Here is a 16,096-nt window from a genome sequence, read left to right as displayed (position 1 = left end):
TTGGCTGCCATGAATGACGCAGCGAACTGGCTGTATGGGAATGGAGTTCCTTCTCCCAGTTATTTTGAGTAAAAGAGTATGAGGTAGTGTCTCGTTACTGCTCCGATTTGCATTTCCTTAATTGCTGGTGATGCTGAGCATCTTCTCACGTGCCAGGACTATTTATCTATATTCGTGCAAGAAAGGCCTCTCAGTCCTTTGCCCATTTTTGACTTGGGTCCCTTGTCAGATGCTAGATTTGCAAGTATTTCCTCCCACTCTGTGGGTTGTCTCTTCACTCACAACAGTGTCCTTTGACGCACAAAAGCTTTACATTTTGATGGACTCCACTTTGTCTGTTTTTTCTTTGGTTGCCTTGCCTTTGGTGTCACATCCAAGAAATCATTACCAAATCCAATGTCGTGAAGATTTTTCTCTATGTTTCTTCTAGGAGGCTCTTAAGCTTAGGCCTCTGACCAATTTTGAATTCTTTATTTTTGTTTTATTTTTTTAAAGATTTTACTTATTTGAGAGAGAGAGAGAGAGAGAGAGAGCAGAGGGAGAGGGGCAAGCAGATTCCGTGCTGAGCACAGAGCCCCACGCGAGGCTCCATCTCAGGACCCTGAGATCATGACTTGCGCAGAAATCAAGAGTCGGATGCTTGACCGACTACCCACCCAGGCGCCCCTTCATTCAGTTTTGGATGTGGGGTCAGCCCAGCTTCATTCTTTTGGTGTTTGATTTTAACCCTTGTAGTTTATCATTTGAGTCCTTGGATGGAAGGAGGAGAGCCTTCCGTGTGCAAGAGTGCGGCCTCTGGGCCCTGGGCGCAGGTCGGGAGGGATCTCTTCCTGACAAGAAGGTGTGCAGAGCCCGCACGCGTACAGCCGGGTGCCCTGCTTGTTCCTTCCCGGGCGGCCGACACCTGAGCGTTCATGTGTCGTGTCCACGAGGGAGGCGAGGTGCCGAGGTCGCCGCTGCTCCTAGGGCGGCCTCGCGCTGGAGGCGCTAACGCGTGCCCACCTGGGGAAGCGCACAGGCGGATGGGGTCAGACACAGCCGTGGCCTGAGGAGTGGCCTGTGATTTCCTTTTTCAGTCACCTATGACTTCCTGGCTACAGAAGACATCAACAGGGACAGGATCCAGGATGTTCTCTTTCTTTATAAAAATGCCAACGGCAGCAACAACTTCAACCTATCCTGCACCGACGAAGGTGATTGGCTTTTATCTGTAAAAGGAGGAACTTGCGGTAGGCGGCGGGATCTGCACCCTCTGCCTCTTCTGGGGAACCAGCTGGTGGATTTCTGGGAACCAGCACACAGCCCTTGCTTCCCGGGAGGACTGGGCCCCCTCTGGCCCCCCGCACACCCCTGACCCCACGAGCTGGCGGGGGGGGGCGGGGGGGCGGCGCAAACCAGGGCTGAGTCCCCCACCGAGCTGGTGTCTCCTACAGGCTTTTCCTCTCCCTGCACCTTTGTGGCTGCCGTGTCGGGGGCCAGTGGCAGCGTGCTCTGGGAGAGGCCTGCGGCCCAGGATGGCGCCCTCGTGCGGTGCTCCGTCCCACAGACGCAGGGCAGCAGGATGTCCTCCGCCTGCATCCTCGTGGGCAGACCCAGCTCCTTCGTTGCTGTGGACTTGTTCACAGGTGGGCGGCTCCACACAGGTGTTCCACACCTGGCAGCTCTGAGGTGGTTCAGCCCTCCTCCTGGGGACCTGTGGGCACGATGGGGAAGGAGCCCCATGGGGAGGCTGCCTCTGAGCAGTCATGCACGCTGCCGGCCTGCCTTGTCACCTCCCACTCCGGCCGTGCTCGTGGGGCTGGTGTCTGCTCGAGCCCTCGGGGACCATCTGGGTCTGTCAGGGCTCGGTGTGCACGGGCACTGGACCCTGGGCCTCAGGGTCACCAGCCGGGGTGAGGCCTGGGCTTCAGGACGCCAGGGGGGCCAGGCAAGAGCATTTCCCCCACCAGTGGTGGTTTTAAAGAAATAGAAGGAAAAAAGAGCAGGCTGGAAATATTTTATTTTTTTTTTATTTTTTATTTTTTAATTTTTTTTTTAATTTATTTATAATAGTCACAGAGAGAGAGAGAGAGAGAGAGAGAGAGAGGCAGAGACACAGGCAGAGGGAGAAACAGGCTCCATGCACTGGGAGCCCGATGTGGGATTCCATCCCGGGTCTCCAGGATCACGCCCTGGGCCAAAGGCAGGCGCCAAACCCCTGCGCCACCCAGGGATCCCTGGAAATATTTTAAGAAGAGAGGAATTAGTATGAAAGAGGGTGTGGACAAGATAGCATCCGGGTAGGAAGGCTGTCATGCTGGCGCTGTCTGTGGGTCCGGCCATAAGCGCACAGCGTCCTCGTGTGCCTTCTGTGAGCAGGACTCTGCCAGGGCCTTCCTGGGGGCCCAGGGTCCTGGGAAGTGTCAAGGTCAGGTGGCGCCCATCCCGGTGGGAGGGTCAGCGTTGGCCCTGTGATGTCCTAGCGCCACGGGGGGGTGGGGTGGACATGAGAGGCCAGCAGGAAGGGGGAGCTTTCTGGTTGCAGAGGCAACACTTGAGTGCTCTGCTGCATCAGTGACTGACCGCCCACTGGCCACGCACCGCACGTCGGCTGGCTTCCTGCTGGCAGGCATTCCATCTTTGGGCGCTGCGCACCACCAGCCCGCAGCACAAGGGGGTGTGGGGGCAGTACTTGGTGACGTTGTCCTTGGTTTCAGGGGAGACCCTGTGGAGCCAGCCCCCTGGCTTTGACAGGAACACCTCCGACCTGAGCTCGTTACTCCAACTGCCCGATGTCGATGCCGACGGGGCCCCAGACCTGCTGCTTCTCGCCCAGGAGGACAAGGAGGTACACTCCCCCAGGTCGCTGTGGCCCACTCCCCGGCCCCTGGTCCGCTTCTGCTTCTTGGGCAGCACTCAGGTCTGACCACGTGTCAGGGACTTGCCCAGGGCCCTGTGCTCCTGGCACCTCTGACCAGCACGCGGGTGGCGGCTGTGGGCCCCCAAGGACAGTAGACCGTGCGCTTGGCTGTGTGTGTCGCGGCAGCGGGGTTGTCCAGGTCCCCAGGTGGGCAGGTGCCTGAAACCACACACCTGACTCAGGGCCTTTTCTCAAACTGCGATGTTCTGCACCATCGTGCATGTTGCAGGTCAGCAGTTACCTCTACTCCGGCAGCACTGGACGCCAGATCGGCCACCGCGGCAGCCTTGGCGTGGGCGGGACCGCTGGCTCCCTCCTGCACGTCACCAGGGCAGGCGCTCACTACATCCTCTTCCCTTGCCGTACGTTGGGCCTCTGCCTGCAGGACCGTCCCTCGCGTGGAAGCCACATGCCCAAGGGCGCAGAGTGGGGGAAGCCTGGGAGCCCAGGGAGGGTGCTTGTGCCGGAGGGACAGGGGTGGCCCGCAGGCTCCGCAGGGGAGGTGGGTGGGGGGCACCCGGAGTCCCGGAAGCAGGCCTGGCAGCCTTGTCCTGAGTCCCCTGCGTTTCGGACAGCAAGCTCCCTGTGCGGCTGCTCTGTGAAGGGCCTGCATGAGGCGGCGACCGGGGGAGCGAGCCCCCTGCGCAGAGACCTGCTGTGGGAGCGCATGCTCAACACCACCCCCCATGGGCCGCTTGGGCGCAGGTTGGTCTGTGTGGAAGGTGCGGGGGCCATCCCTGGGCGCTGGGTGCACCTCATCTCCACGGGCAGCGGGGTGGGGGGGGAGAGCAGCCATGGGGAGCCGGCAGGGAGAGCACGGGGCGAGCCTGCCTGCCATACCGCTGTCCGCTCCCGTCCCCGCAGCCCGGGAGCTCTCCGCCACCTGACGCACGTGCCAGGGAAGGCAGGCGAGGACCTCCTCCTCGTGACTTCGGAGGCCTGTGTGCTGCTTGACGGCCAGGACCTGACACCCCGGTGGACCTTCCGCACTGCCCAGGTCTTCAGGTACAGTCTCCTCCCAGGAACCGTACGGTGGCTGCAGGCGGCACCGTGGCCTGACCCCTGGTGGCCCTGGGCAGAGGCCTGTGGTCGGGGGGCTCCTGCCTGGCCCCAGGTGCTGCCCCTCCATCCGGCCTCAGCCCCTGTGGGGCTCTGGCGGGGGATGCAGATGGGCAGGTGCCTTCCAGCACTCCGGCCCCCTCCCCTGGGCCCCCTACAAGGGCTCCCACCCCCTTCCCCCTTCCCCTGAGGCCCCCTCCCCCAGGGCCCCTGTGAGTGCTCCTACCGCCTCCCTGCGGGGGGCGGGGGGTGGGCCTGCGAGCACTCTCACCCCCCCCCCTTCCCTTGCAGAAAACCCATCCTTGGCCACTACAAACCTGACACCCCTGCCGTGGTCATCGAAAACGGAACCGGCACCAACAGACAGGTAGGCCGCACCTCCTGAGGCTGTGCCTGTGAGCAAGGCCGAGGGACCGAGGGACCTTTGCCGCACCGGCTCCCCACCCGCGTTGGCCGCGCCCTCCTGCTTACCCTCGGGGTGCAGCTCTGCTGGGGCTCCGGGGCCTGGGCAGCCCCACCTGTGACCCGCGTGCCCTCCCACCCCCCCCAGATCCTGCTCCTGGACCTGGGCAGCGGGGCCATCCTGTGGAACCAGGCCCTCCCGGGCCTCCCTGGGGACCCACAGTCCGCCAGCCTGCCAACCGCAGACCACCGCTCGGCCTTCTTCTTCTGGGGCCTCCACGAGCTCTCCGAGCTCTCCGGCACCAACCAGACGGTACGGGCAGGGCGGGTGCTAAGGGGACCCACCCCCTGGCAGGGCAGAGGCCACGGCCAGGCTGGGGTCATGCCTGGAAACAGTGGGGAGCTAACTGGGAGCCTGGGCGTGCACATAATGGAAGCTGTGGACAGTGGGTGGGCTCAGGCAGCCAGCAGAGGTGGGGAGGCTGGGGCTGGGGTCGGCCTGGGGCACACAACGGGCCCCGCGGGGGACGGCAGGGGTGCAGTCCCAGCAAGAGTATGCCGCAGGAGGGTCAGGGCCAGGTCGGGGAGCAGAGACGGTAGCACGGTGGTGGCCTGTGGACACACTCGGGGCAGAGCATCCTGTGAGGATGGACGCCACATGGCCCAGCCGCGGGGCCCAGGACCCTCGGTCCGCCTGCTCCAGACGTGGGTCCACCTGGCGTCCACTGCTGGTTCTCACCCTAGAGGCCCCAGGACGCGCAGCACAGCCTATACATGTTCCACCCCACGCTGCCGGGCGTCCTGCTGGAGCTGGCCAACATCTCCGCCAACATTGTCTCCTTCCAAGGTGCGTGCGGCCTCCCCGGGGCAGGGCTCTGCTGCAGCCAGTCCCGCCCACTGCTCCCCAGGCCCTGACGGTTCCTGTCTCCCACAGCGGTCCTGTTTGAGCCGAGCCGCCACGCTGCCTGCGTCCTCCTGATGGGCCCGGCTGGCCCTGACACGCCTGGCACAGTCTCCGTGGCTAAGCACAAGGTGCAGGACCTTGTCCCGGGCAGTAGGGTGGTTCGCCTGGCGGAAGGCGGGCCTGACACTGACCAAGCTGTCCGGGACCGGTTCTCCCGCCTGCGGTACCGGAGTGAGGCATAGACGCATGGTGGCCAGCGCATGCGGGACACACTCCAGCTGCTGCCATTAAACCCCACAAGAAGTCCGTCCTTCCCTGGGTGTGCACTCCAATCCCCGTACTCCTGGCCCAGGATCCTCGTCCTACCCAGGGGTGCCCGGGCCGCTCCCATCACCTGTGCAGCCACATGCCCCCCAGTCCTCACCCTGCCCCCCTGGGGTCACACTCAAAGCCGCTGCCCTCATCGTGTCTCCTTGGGTAGAGCGGGGCCCCACAGCACCACCCCCACTCGTCCACACCGGGTCCCTGTCTGCAGATCCCCCTGGGGCCTGGGAGGGTGGCTGGCCCTGGGTGGCCTCGGGGCACCAGCTGGGCCCTTGAGGCAGTTCCTGGTCCCAACCTTTCCTGGAGCAAGTAGGGGAGGACTCAGGCCTGGTTGGTGGAGACAGGCCCCCGAGGGACGGGGCTGCGAGGCGCCCCCAGGGGTGCTTCCATCCTTGTGTCAGCTGCACGTGCTGCGAACGTCCCGAGAAACTGGCCGCCGGGAGCACGTGGGGGTCGGTCTACCCCTCAGTACACACTGGAGCTGCTTATCCCTCAGGGGTCCCCATACCCCCAGCAGGTGCCTGGCCGCCTCCTGGTGCTTGGACGCCCCCTGCGGTCGGTACCGCTGACACAGGACTCACCTTCGTGCCTTGCCATGCCCCAGGCCCGCCGTGGCGCTGTGGGGCTCTCGGTGCCCCGATGACCCGGGCACCGCGGGAGACAGCGGAATAAATGGTTTGCACTGTCTGAGAGCGCAGGTGTACACCTGTGTGTTTGCTCCCAGGGCTCAAGCAGACGCGGCGCCAGCCAGGCTGCTGGAGAGGGGGGCCCCCTCCCACCCAGTCGCACGTAGGGCTCCGGGGACTTTTCCTGCACGGCCTCTAAGCGTAGCTCAGGTGTGAAGAACCCTCGCTGGTCACCGTGGTTCAAGTCGGGAACCCAGCCTGGGGACGTGGCGGGTGTGCTCCCATCAGGGCCTGCAGGGGGTCCTTGAGCACCCCCTGTAGTCCCCAGGCGGCTGCCCAGGGGCAGCAGAGGCCGCTCTCTGTCAGGGGCAAGACCCTTGTCACCGTGAGAAGCTGCCGCGCCACACATGCAACCTGAGGCACAAGGGTTCTGCGGTGACAGGTGCACAGATGGAAATCCCTGGGGGCGGGGGGCTAGGAGCGTGCCCAGACAGCACCCCTGCAGGCCCAGCACAGCGAGCAAGGAGCTGGGGGCACAGCTCAGGAGGCACCGTGCTGGCGGCCGTCCTGCACCAGGGGCTTGGAGTACACAGCCGCAGCCCTGTCCCTCTGGGGCTCTGACTTAGATGGCTGGGAGATGCTACAGGGCCACTCTCCCCACAACCTCCCAGGACTCCGTTTCCCCACCACCTGGGGCACTCAGGCACCCTGGTCCTGCCAGAGCAGGGATGGCACGCCCCAGCGTCTCCTGCCAAGGCCACCGAGTCTGCAGCCTGAGTCTGGCCTGGGTCCCTCGTCTGCTGGGGACCGCCCCCCCCCACGGACCGTCCCTGGCCAACACCTTTCATGGCCGAGCTCCCCGCAGCGTCTTCTGCCACCGCCCAGCTCACGTGCACCTTACACCTTGCGTCGCGGGCACCGCGTGCCTCTTGCACACGCCATACGTTCAGCCCACGATTCAGGACCACGAGGTAGGCTCAGAGTGAGGACCAAGGGTCTTTTATTTCCAGGCCAGGACTGGGCAGGACCGGGAAGGGTAGCAGGGGTACTTCACTCCAGCTCAGGCACCCGCTCCTTTCCCCAGGGGCCTCCCCTGCCCCGAGCCGGGAGCCACAGCCTCGAGGACACCTGCTAGATGTGTCCCTGCAGCTGAAGTGGGACTCGCAGTGACAGCCACAGAGTGGGCGGGACACGGGAGGCTGGCTCTGGGCTGGCTGAAGGGCAGGAACTGGGGGCATGGCAAGGGGGTCCCCGAGGCCATGCAGCACAGCGTGGAGGGTGTATCTGCCCCGGAGCCCGCACTTCCTCCCGACGAGCCACCTGCTGGAGACGCCCTGCGGTTCACCAGCCGGTCCATCCATGGGAGTGCAAGATGCCGCCGGGGCTCGTGGGGTTCATGGGGCCCACCCAGCTGGGCCCGCATCGTCCCCGAGGCTCCAGGCCACCCAGTTCACGTGCGGACATCGTCCCGGGAAGCACGTCTGGGCCGGTGCGTCTGGGGAGGGGAGGGCTCGAACGGGGCAAAGGGAGCCCACGAGGCCCACGTGCCCTCGGGCAGAGGGGGACACCGGGCGCGGGTCTCAGAAGCCGCCAGGCCGCCCCCCACTGGTGCCCACCTAGGTGCCCCTGTCCCCGCACGCAGAGTCACTTGCAGCAGCCACAGGCTCTGCAGATGTGGAGGCGGGAAGGAGCGTGGGGCTGGGGCTCGGGTGTGGCGGCTTCCGCAGGAACGGAAAGGCCCTGCGGGCGAGAGGGCGCTGAGAAGCGGGCCCAGCGGGGCTGCCCGCCTCCCGGGGCGCCTGCTGCCGGCCGCCACCTCACCGTCTCCTGGCCTCCGCGGGGACCACGGCGACCGCCAGCAGGTCCCTGTACGCTGCCGACTTCAGGAACCGCGGGTACGAGTCCTGCAAGAGACGGCACCAGCCAGCCTCCCACGCCACCTCCCCCACCTGCCCCCCCAAGTCACGCCGATGCGGTGCCCCGGCTCCCGGCCACCTGGCCTGTTACCCTTGGAACCGTGGGCTCAGCGGGGCGAACCAGGGCACCTGCAGCGACCCCCCGGGGCGCCCCCAGGCCCACCACACCGGATCCTCCGTGGACCCCCAGGGGAAGGGCGGGACGCGGTGGGGTAACAGGCAAGCTCGAGAAAAAGTAGAGCACACGACAAAGAACAGAAACCTAAGAACCTAATCCTTTATATTCAAAGAAAAAAGTATAAGTTTTGTCATTAGTTTTGGTGAAAACATGAGAAGACCACGCAACAATCCAGACAGGACTGGGCTTCCCTGAAACCCGCCTTCTCTGTAGGTTGGATTTTGAAAGTATATTGATGCTTCACAGAATCCTAAAATAATAATTCCCGAACATCAACATAACACGCCCCAAGGCAGCGGGGGGGGGGGGGGGGGGGGGGGGCGTCCAGGGCCCGACGCCCTGAGCGCGGGAGGGGCTGTGGTCCTCAGGTGGGGCGCGCAGAGGAGCAGCGAGGAAACCGGGGGCGGGGCTGGGCCAAGAGCCCGGCAAGGACCGCGAGCAGCAGGGGCTCCGATTCCGCCCAGGACGCGCCCTTTGCGCCTGTGCTCAGGGTCCAGCCCCGACACAAACCAGGCGACGGCGACACGCGCCGCTCGTGAACAGCCTCGCTCCGGGTGGGCGGGAGGAGCCGGGCCCGTGCCGCGGCTGCGGGACGAGGGCTGGGCCGTCCACACCACGGGACACTGCGAGCCAAAGCGGGTGAGACCCCGGGCGGGCAAGGCCTGAAGGTCACCGGACATCGCGGAGCGCCGGTGGCGGACACCTGGAGGCCGCCCGCGCGGGCCTGCCCCAGGGGACCCGGGCCTGCTCTCTGGAGGGACCGCACAGCAAACGCCTCCCCGCAGGGCAACCTCTCGGCGCAACCCAACCAATACACAAACAGGGTGAAACGACCACCGATGCACGGAGTCGCAGGAAACAGGAGACCCACGAGAGACCCCGCAGGGCGGGCAGAGCAGACCCAGGCCGTGGGGGCCGCCGAGCCAGGAAGGAGCCCGACCCCCAACGCAGGCGCAGGCCGGGGCCCGCCTCAGATCTCGCTCAGCTCTGCGCCCAGGGCGGGAGGTCGGGCCCCAGGCCGCGCCCCGTGCGGCCTAGTTGGGGAAAAGGCTTAAAGGCTTCGCACCCAATCCTAGCACGTGTACCCGCTTATACCCAAATTCAAGCCAACGGAAAAGAAATTAAGTACTTGCAGGCCGTGGGACTCGGAGAGGGTCCCAGAGATCTGTGACCGCGCCCCCCGCCCCGCCAAGAGCTCTGCATGCGACGGGGCCAACGACCCCGCGGTGCGGAACGTCCTGGCCCCACGGCCTCGTGCATCAGGGAGGCGCTGCGGGACGACGAGACACACAGGCCGACGCTGCACGGCTGCGAGCGGGGCGGCGTCCCCGCAGGCTCCAGGCCGGGGGCCGCGATCTCCGCGGAGGCAGCCCGCGCTGCCTCACCCCCACCGGAGCCCGGAGCCCGCGGCCGCCGCAGCGCACAAGCCCCCACTGACGGGCTCAGCTCGGCCAGCTCCGCGGGGACAACAAGCCCCCACCGTGTCCGCGCCAGGCGGCCCCGGGGTCGTGCTGCGGAGGGAGGGGCCCGGGGCCCTGGGGGCGGACAACAGTCCGGACACGCCCCGCCCGAGCGGCCAGCGACGCCACGGCCACGCAGGAGGCACGAGTGCGCCGCTCAGCCGGGAACGCGCGCGTTAAGACCCGTGCTGGGAGCCGCCCGCGGCGCCGCCGGAGCGCAGGTCACGCCGCACACCCACCTTCTTCATCAGCATGTAGATGTGCAGCTGCGCGTCGTCCAGCACGTAGCGGTGTGGCCGCCGCAGTCCCGCCAGCGTGCTCTCCATCGTGCGGCTGTCCACGTTCACCCAGCGGGCGGCGCCGGGGGCCAGGAACTGCCTGCGTCGCCGCCGGCCCAGACGCTGTGGGCCCCGCACGCCGCCCGCACGCACACACGCACGCACGCCGCCCCGCACGCACTCACGTCCCGGCACGCAGCCCCCGGCACGCAGCCCCGCACGCATGCCGCCCCCGCACGCACGCCCCGCCAGGCACACATGCCGCTCCCACACGCACGCACCCCGCCCCAGCACGCACGCCGCCCTGGCACCCACGCACCGCCCCCCGCCCCCCCCGCGCTCACTGGTACACCGAGTCCACCAGCGCGGGGACCTGGGCCTGCCCTCCGTAGCGCAGCTCCTCGCACGCCTCCCAGAAGCTGAGGTTCTCGGCTGCAGGTGCACGGCCGGTGAGGCCCGGGGAGCACCCCGGGGAGCCCCCCACCGCCCCGGGCCGCGCAGGGCAGGGGCTGCTCACCACTGAACTCCGTCCCCAGGAAGGCCAAGAAATGGGCCCGTCCCACGGGGTCTCCCAGGAGCTCTTGGAAGCTGAAGCCCCACCGCTCCACGCGGAGCTTTGTGGGCACCGCCACGCTGCGGGGACGGAAGGGGCGGGTCAGGAGCACGGAGGAGGCGGCGGGGGGGGGGGGGGGGCGGGCACGGACCCCGCCCCGGGCTCACCTGGGCGCATTCACCGTCCAGTAGGTGTCGTCGTCCGTGACCCAGGGGTTGCTGGGCAGGCAGCCCGACAGGAAGGGGTCGTGCGGGCCACGCTGGCTGCTGAAGTTCAGGTACCTGGGGGGGGCGTGCCAGGGGCCAGGGCGGGGCCGGGGCACGGCGGTGGGGACGCGCCCGAGGGAGGGTCTGGGCTCGGCCCCCCAGCGCACTCACGCCTCGAGGCAGACGGAGGACTTGACCCGGGCCCTGGCCAGCGCCTTCCTGCAGCGCTCCACCTGGGTGCAGCCGTGAGGGGCATCAGCGCCCGCCCTGCCGACCCCCCCCAATCCCCTCCCCACCCCGGGACCCACCTCCTGCCTGTAGAACTCCGGGCTCTGGGTCTGCAGGGGGACGAGCGGCTGCGGTTAGGGGCAGGCCCTGCGGGTGGGGGGACCTCCCGGCCCAGCCCAAGGGGCCCTCCTGGGGCTGCTGCAGAGACACCCACACCCCCCGCTTGGCCCTTGAGGCCCCCTCCGCTGTGAGAGGGCACGTCCGGCTTTCCAAGCACCACGTGGGGGCCTCTAGTCCGGAGCTTTGCAGCTTGTCCACGGAGCCCACAGGGGAACAGAGTCCCCTTTCACGTCCCCAACTGTCCCCAGTTCATGTTTTCAAGTGTATCTGGGTCATGGTTTTAAAGGCGGCGGGTACGGGAGAGGCACGGCCACGGGGCCACGCTGGGGCTCCGGCCTGCGGCCCTGCGCTCCCCAGAGCCCGGGTTCTGCCGAGCGCAGAGGCTCAGAGCCGGTGCTGGGTGGAGCCTGCACACCCGGGGGGGGGGGGGGGGGGGGGGGGGGGGCCGGGGGCCTCCGGGCGACCCTACAGGGAGCCGGGTACAGTCTACAACCTACGGTTTCCCAGGCTGGGAAACTGGGAGGGAGCTTTACCCGCGAGGCTATTTGGGGTTTTGTGGGAGCAAAGGGCTCAGCTGCCGCCAGGTCTGAACATGCGGCTCCCTCTGGGTCCAGCGGCCACTGGAGGCCTTGGAGGCGGTGACGGGCCGCGCTCCTCGGCCCTGCACCGTGAGGCTGGCCCAGCCCGAAGGAGAGCCCCGGCCCCCCCAGAGCCCCGCCATGCTTACTTGCACCCGGGGCAGCAGGTGGGGGAAGCAAGAGGTGAGAGCAGAGGCCTGGGCGTGGGGGCACAGGGGGCCGTCAAGGGCACGTTGGGGAGCAACGGGTCCGCGGGCGGGGTCCTCACCAGCTGCGCTCGCCCGGCGGCGGCGCAGGAGCTGCGCTCTGGACCTTGCTCCAGGACGCTAGGGATGCCCGGCTGCAGAGGAAGGCCCAGGTGGGTGCGGGGGTTCCTGCCCCCTGCTCGCCGCCTTGAGCCGAGGCTCTGACCCGCGTGTCATCCGGGGGTCCGGGGGAACTCCCGGATCTGAGACACGAGGCCCTGAGCCTCTGCCCGCCCCCCCCCCCACCCGCGGGACCTCACCTCCCCGCTCCAGAGCTCCCGAATGCTCCGGCTGCAGACCACACGTCCTTCTTTCTCTCTTCTATTTTTTTTTTCTTTCTCTCTTCTTTTGGAAGTAGGCCGCAGGCGCTGGGCCTTGGACTCACCCCCGCCCCCCCGGGGCCCTAGAGCTGCGCTGCCGCCAGCTGTGGGGCCAGGCGCCCCTCTAACCACCCGGGGCCAACGGTCACGCGTCCCCACACACCTGGCGTCCTGGCGCAGCCTCCCTGAGGCCCAGGGTCGCCTCCCCACCCCCACCCCCAGCGGCAGCTCCAGATGCGGTGGCAGGGCCCCCCCACGGGGACGCACCTGCCAGTCCTGGGGCCCCGTCTACCCGCCCGGGCCCTCGGGCAGAGCACAGAGCACGAGTGCGCACTTGCCCAGACACCCGCCCCCGGCACCCCCTGATGAGGTGCCGCAGGTCCCTCCACCCATGGCCCACACAGCCACCGCCACAGGCGCACGCAGACCGGCCACCCGCGCCCCACTGCTCTTGGCCTGCGACCTCGCTTCCTCGGTGCTGCCGCCGCCCATAAGCCAGGCCCTGCTGCGCCCACTCCCTTACACCCCTGTGTGGATGGCCGCAGCCGCGGGCCCGGCCCCGGGACTCTGCGTGCTCACGGGTCACAGAACCAAGACGCCAAAGCCACAGCCTAGGGAGCACGCGACTCCCGGCAGACCCCGCTGCGGTACAAGGACATGCCCCCCGCACCCGGGCTTACCGGGGGCCTGTTCACCAGCCAGTACGTCCGCTCCTGGCACGCGATAACCAGCCTGTCCCCCTTCCTGCGCTGCTTAGCTGCCCTGCGGGAGCAGGCGGAGTTGGGGGGCATGTGGAGCCCACAGTAGCACCTGCCCATGCCCGCTTCAGGCCACAGCCTGAGTCAGCGACCGGCCTGGGCAGGACGGGGCCTCCCGGTGCTGCCCACGGTGCCCACCGGGCGCGAGCAGGGGCAAGAGCTTACCGTAGCTGCTCCCTGGCCTGCACCACCACCAGGTCCCACGCGTGGTTCATCTTCCTGTGCAACTGGTCATAGTGCTCCTGGGGGACACCGAGGTCTCTGCTAGGTGAGCACTCACGGGTCCCGCCCTGGGGTGCGGACCACCCACCACCCCACGGAGACAGCGGGATGATGTGTCTGGGGGGCTGTACTCTCGGGGGGCCTGGCTGTGTGCTCCAGGGCAGTCGGTGAGCGCTGGGACCAGAGCCCTCTGGCTGGGCTAGCCTGCGGGGGGGCCCACCTTCTCATGGCCGACCAGGGCCCCCTGCTTTCGGATGTTCTTCTTGGCCAGGTAGATGGCTGGAAGGACGGGAGGCCAGGCTAGAGCAGGCTCTGCGCCGCCTCCCTGGTGCTCCACTTGGGAGCGCAGCAGTACAGAGAGTGGTCCCAGGCCGGCCCACTCCTCACTCACCGTAGTCCAGCTCCGTGGCTGGCCCCAGGGTGCTCGTCCAGAAATAGGGCGTCTGGTGTAGTGGAGGAGCAGCGTGTCCGGGACCTCCTGGGCCCTCCCCACCCCAGGAGTGGTCCACTTTCCCCGCTCCCTTGGGAAGACGCTGGGCTGGCCAGGTGGTGCCTCTGCACCTGCCTGTCTGTCCACAGCCTGCAGACTCACAGACGACTGGCCCTCCTCCCCACCTGGAAGCCCCGGAACCCAGCTCCATGCCCTCCTGGGGTCCGGGGCAGCCACTACCTTGTGGACTGGGCTCCCTGAGGCCCTACTACCTGGTGGGGTGCGGTGGGGCCTGCCATCAGCCTGTACTAACCACCCAGCTGGGACTGCCTGGGTCCCTGTTGTGGCCAGGGAGGCCAGGAAGGGGGCTCCATCAGGACTGGGGTCCTGTCTCAGGCCCCACACACCCTTCTTAATGAGGGGCAGCTTGAGGATCCTGGGAGAATCCCCCACACCCTCTAAGGAGTCCCTGCTAACGGTCTCTCCCCTTAACTTGGTCCTTCTACACAAAACACCGCGTCCAGCATTATGGGGAGGGGCGGTGGCCCCAGGCCGGTGGGGACATCACCACTTCCACCGTTTCCCCTAGTCCCCTCCTGCCGGGCTGCGGGGTTTGGGGTTCCCGTGGGCTCCCAGCTGCACCTGACCTGAAACCTGTAGGGTGTGTCGTCGGGCCGGAGCACAAGGCTGCGGGGGTCGCGCAGAGGGTACAGGTAGCCGTGCTGCACCAGGAGGGTGCCCAGGTGCAGGGCCTCTGGGGGTGCGGGTGGGGGCTCAGCCTCGGAGAACCAGGCCCGAGCTCCCTGCCCAGGGCATCCGCGCGGCGACCCGGGGCAGGGGGCGGGGCGCGGGAGGAGCGAGGGGCTGACCCCCTTACCCTCCTCGGAGAGGCAGTATTTCTGGATCAGCCACTCCGCGATGTCGCCGCCTGCACAGCAGAGGGGGTGTGGGGTCGGGTAGACCGAGGCAGGGCCTCCGCCACCGCGGACCCCCGCCCCCGCTCCCCGCGGGGCCTCACCAGCCACCGTGTGCGGAATGACGGTGATGAGCAGGCGCTGACTCCGCATCTTCACGCCCTGGTCGGGGTCCTGCATGCTCACGACCACTCGCTCCATCTGCGCGAGGGGGGCCTTAGGGGCCACTGCGGGGGGAGCCCCCACCCCGGGTCCTGACTCCCCGCGCGGGCCGGGACGCCCCGGATCAGCGAGCTCGCAGGGGATTAGCGCGCAGGACGGTGGATTTGGGACCGCGGAGGGGCGGGGGGAGGGGGCGAGGCGCGGGCCCCTCCCCGCCGCCCCCCTGCCCGCGGCCGCTCTCGTGCGCACGCCCCCTCCCCTCTCCCGCCTCGGATGCCCGAAATCCCGGGGGGGGGGGGCGGGGGACTCCGGGCCGGCACCTACCTTGCTGAGATGCGGCAGCTGCGCTCCCGCGCGTCCCCCGGCCATGGCGCCGGCTAGGCCAGATGGCGGTGGGTGTCGGAGCCGCCTCTGCCCGCGGCCCCGCCCCTGCCCGCGGCCCCGCCCCCGGGCAGCGCTCGCCCCGCCCGCCCCCGGCCCCGTTAACCTCGGTGCTCACAGGGCCTCCCCCCCACGGCAGTTGAAACTGAGGCCCGTGCCCGTGGGACGAGCTCCTCGGGGACAGGCGGGGGCGCTCCGAGAGGAGGGTCTCCAGGGAGGGTGGGGGGCGCGGGACCCAGCTGAAGGCCTGTTGCGCAGCTGCCCAGACTGCGGCCTGGAGGCCCCCGGAGGGGTTGCCCCAGGAGCGGGCGCGGGCGTGGACCCTGATGGGCCCGCAGGGGAGCCGGGCGGGGTCCTGCGAGGCCAGGCCGAGAGCGCAGACGGCTCCCTTTCCCCCGCTCCTCAGACACCGGGTATCGGAGCCCGAGGGAGAGGAGCCGTGGACAGGGAGGGGCCCGCGCGAACGCCCCCCGCTTTCCATCCAGACTCAGGGTTCACCCGCGGCCTCTACACTCAGTATCGCGTCCTGGCCTTTCTCTCCCCCCCGCCGTCAGCTTGGCTACTTCCACCCCCGAGCCCTCATGCTGGACTTTTTTAAGAAGTTGGAGTGGGTCTATTTCTGTTTGGGAGATAGGGTGCCCTCCTCCCCTCGGAGGTGCTGGGGACAGGACAGGAGGGCCAACAGCGGGCACTGATCCCTTTCCGCTGCGCACAGGCCAGGTCCAGGGTGAGCTGGGCAGGAGGACTGGGGGGGGGGGGTCCTACCTCCGACAGGGCACCATCCTCCCTGAGAATCCCAGTGAACACCCAACCATCCCCACCCGCACCGGTGGGGTCAGGCTGGTCCCAGGCCTGACTGTCCTTTCTGGGTTGGGGAGGGGGGTATCTACTGATGCTGAAGGCCACAGAGGCCATAGCTGCCCCTACCTGGGG

At 67.7% G+C, this 16,096-nt stretch overlaps 2 protein-coding genes across 7 annotated transcripts in view; one reads left to right on the top strand and one right to left on the bottom strand.

Annotated features, from left to right (window-relative positions):
- FAM234A (family with sequence similarity 234 member A) overlaps positions 1–6,280 on the top strand; it is a 36,288-nt gene extending 30,008 nt beyond the window's left edge. For both annotated transcript variants that reach the window (XM_038540954.1, XM_038540953.1), the window contains 10 exons: positions 1,077–1,193; positions 1,434–1,625; positions 2,697–2,827; positions 3,129–3,261; positions 3,475–3,604; positions 3,764–3,904; positions 4,250–4,325; positions 4,509–4,673; positions 5,105–5,207; positions 5,295–6,280. In XM_038540954.1, coding sequence (XP_038396882.1) covers positions 1,077–1,193; positions 1,434–1,625; positions 2,697–2,827; positions 3,129–3,261; positions 3,475–3,604; positions 3,764–3,904; positions 4,250–4,325; positions 4,509–4,673; positions 5,105–5,207; positions 5,295–5,506 — 1,400 coding nt within the window. In that variant the 3' untranslated portion in view covers positions 5,507–6,280. The remainder of the gene's footprint in view (positions 1–1,076; positions 1,194–1,433; positions 1,626–2,696; positions 2,828–3,128; positions 3,262–3,474; positions 3,605–3,763; positions 3,905–4,249; positions 4,326–4,508; positions 4,674–5,104; positions 5,208–5,294) is intronic.
- A 916-nt stretch (positions 6,281–7,196) lies between these two features.
- RGS11 (regulator of G protein signaling 11) lies at positions 7,197–15,227 on the bottom strand. 5 transcript variants are annotated; one of them, XM_038540962.1, is made up of 18 exons: positions 15,107–15,227; positions 14,725–14,821; positions 14,584–14,634; positions 14,354–14,460; positions 13,668–13,719; positions 13,497–13,555; positions 13,220–13,296; positions 12,977–13,058; positions 12,000–12,071; positions 11,114–11,143; positions 10,977–11,038; positions 10,767–10,880; positions 10,564–10,679; positions 10,391–10,478; positions 10,008–10,146; positions 8,036–8,118; positions 7,831–7,954; positions 7,197–7,537 (listed from the first exon to the last, which is right to left on the bottom strand). In XM_038540962.1, the coding sequence occupies exons 1-17, from the start codon at positions 15,149–15,151 to the stop codon at positions 7,831–7,833; spliced, it is 1,398 nt and encodes a 465-aa protein (XP_038396890.1). In that variant the 5' UTR covers positions 15,152–15,227; the 3' UTR covers positions 7,197–7,537. The 5 variants fall into 5 exon arrangements, with proteins under 5 accessions (XP_038396890.1, XP_038396889.1, XP_038396892.1 ...); XM_038540961.1 differs by having other exon boundaries at positions 7,197–7,534; XM_038540964.1 differs by having other exon boundaries at positions 7,197–7,954; positions 11,114–11,137.
- Positions 15,228–16,096: the final 869 nt, after the last annotated feature.

Source organism: Canis lupus, chromosome 6 (assembly GCF_011100685.1).
Source record: "Canis lupus familiaris isolate Mischka breed German Shepherd chromosome 6, alternate assembly UU_Cfam_GSD_1.0, whole genome shotgun sequence".
Classification (NCBI taxonomy): Eukaryota; Metazoa; Chordata; class Mammalia; order Carnivora; family Canidae; genus Canis; species Canis lupus.
The sequence above is the reverse complement of the archived record's forward strand: the minus strand, read 5'-3'. Positions and strand labels throughout refer to the sequence as shown.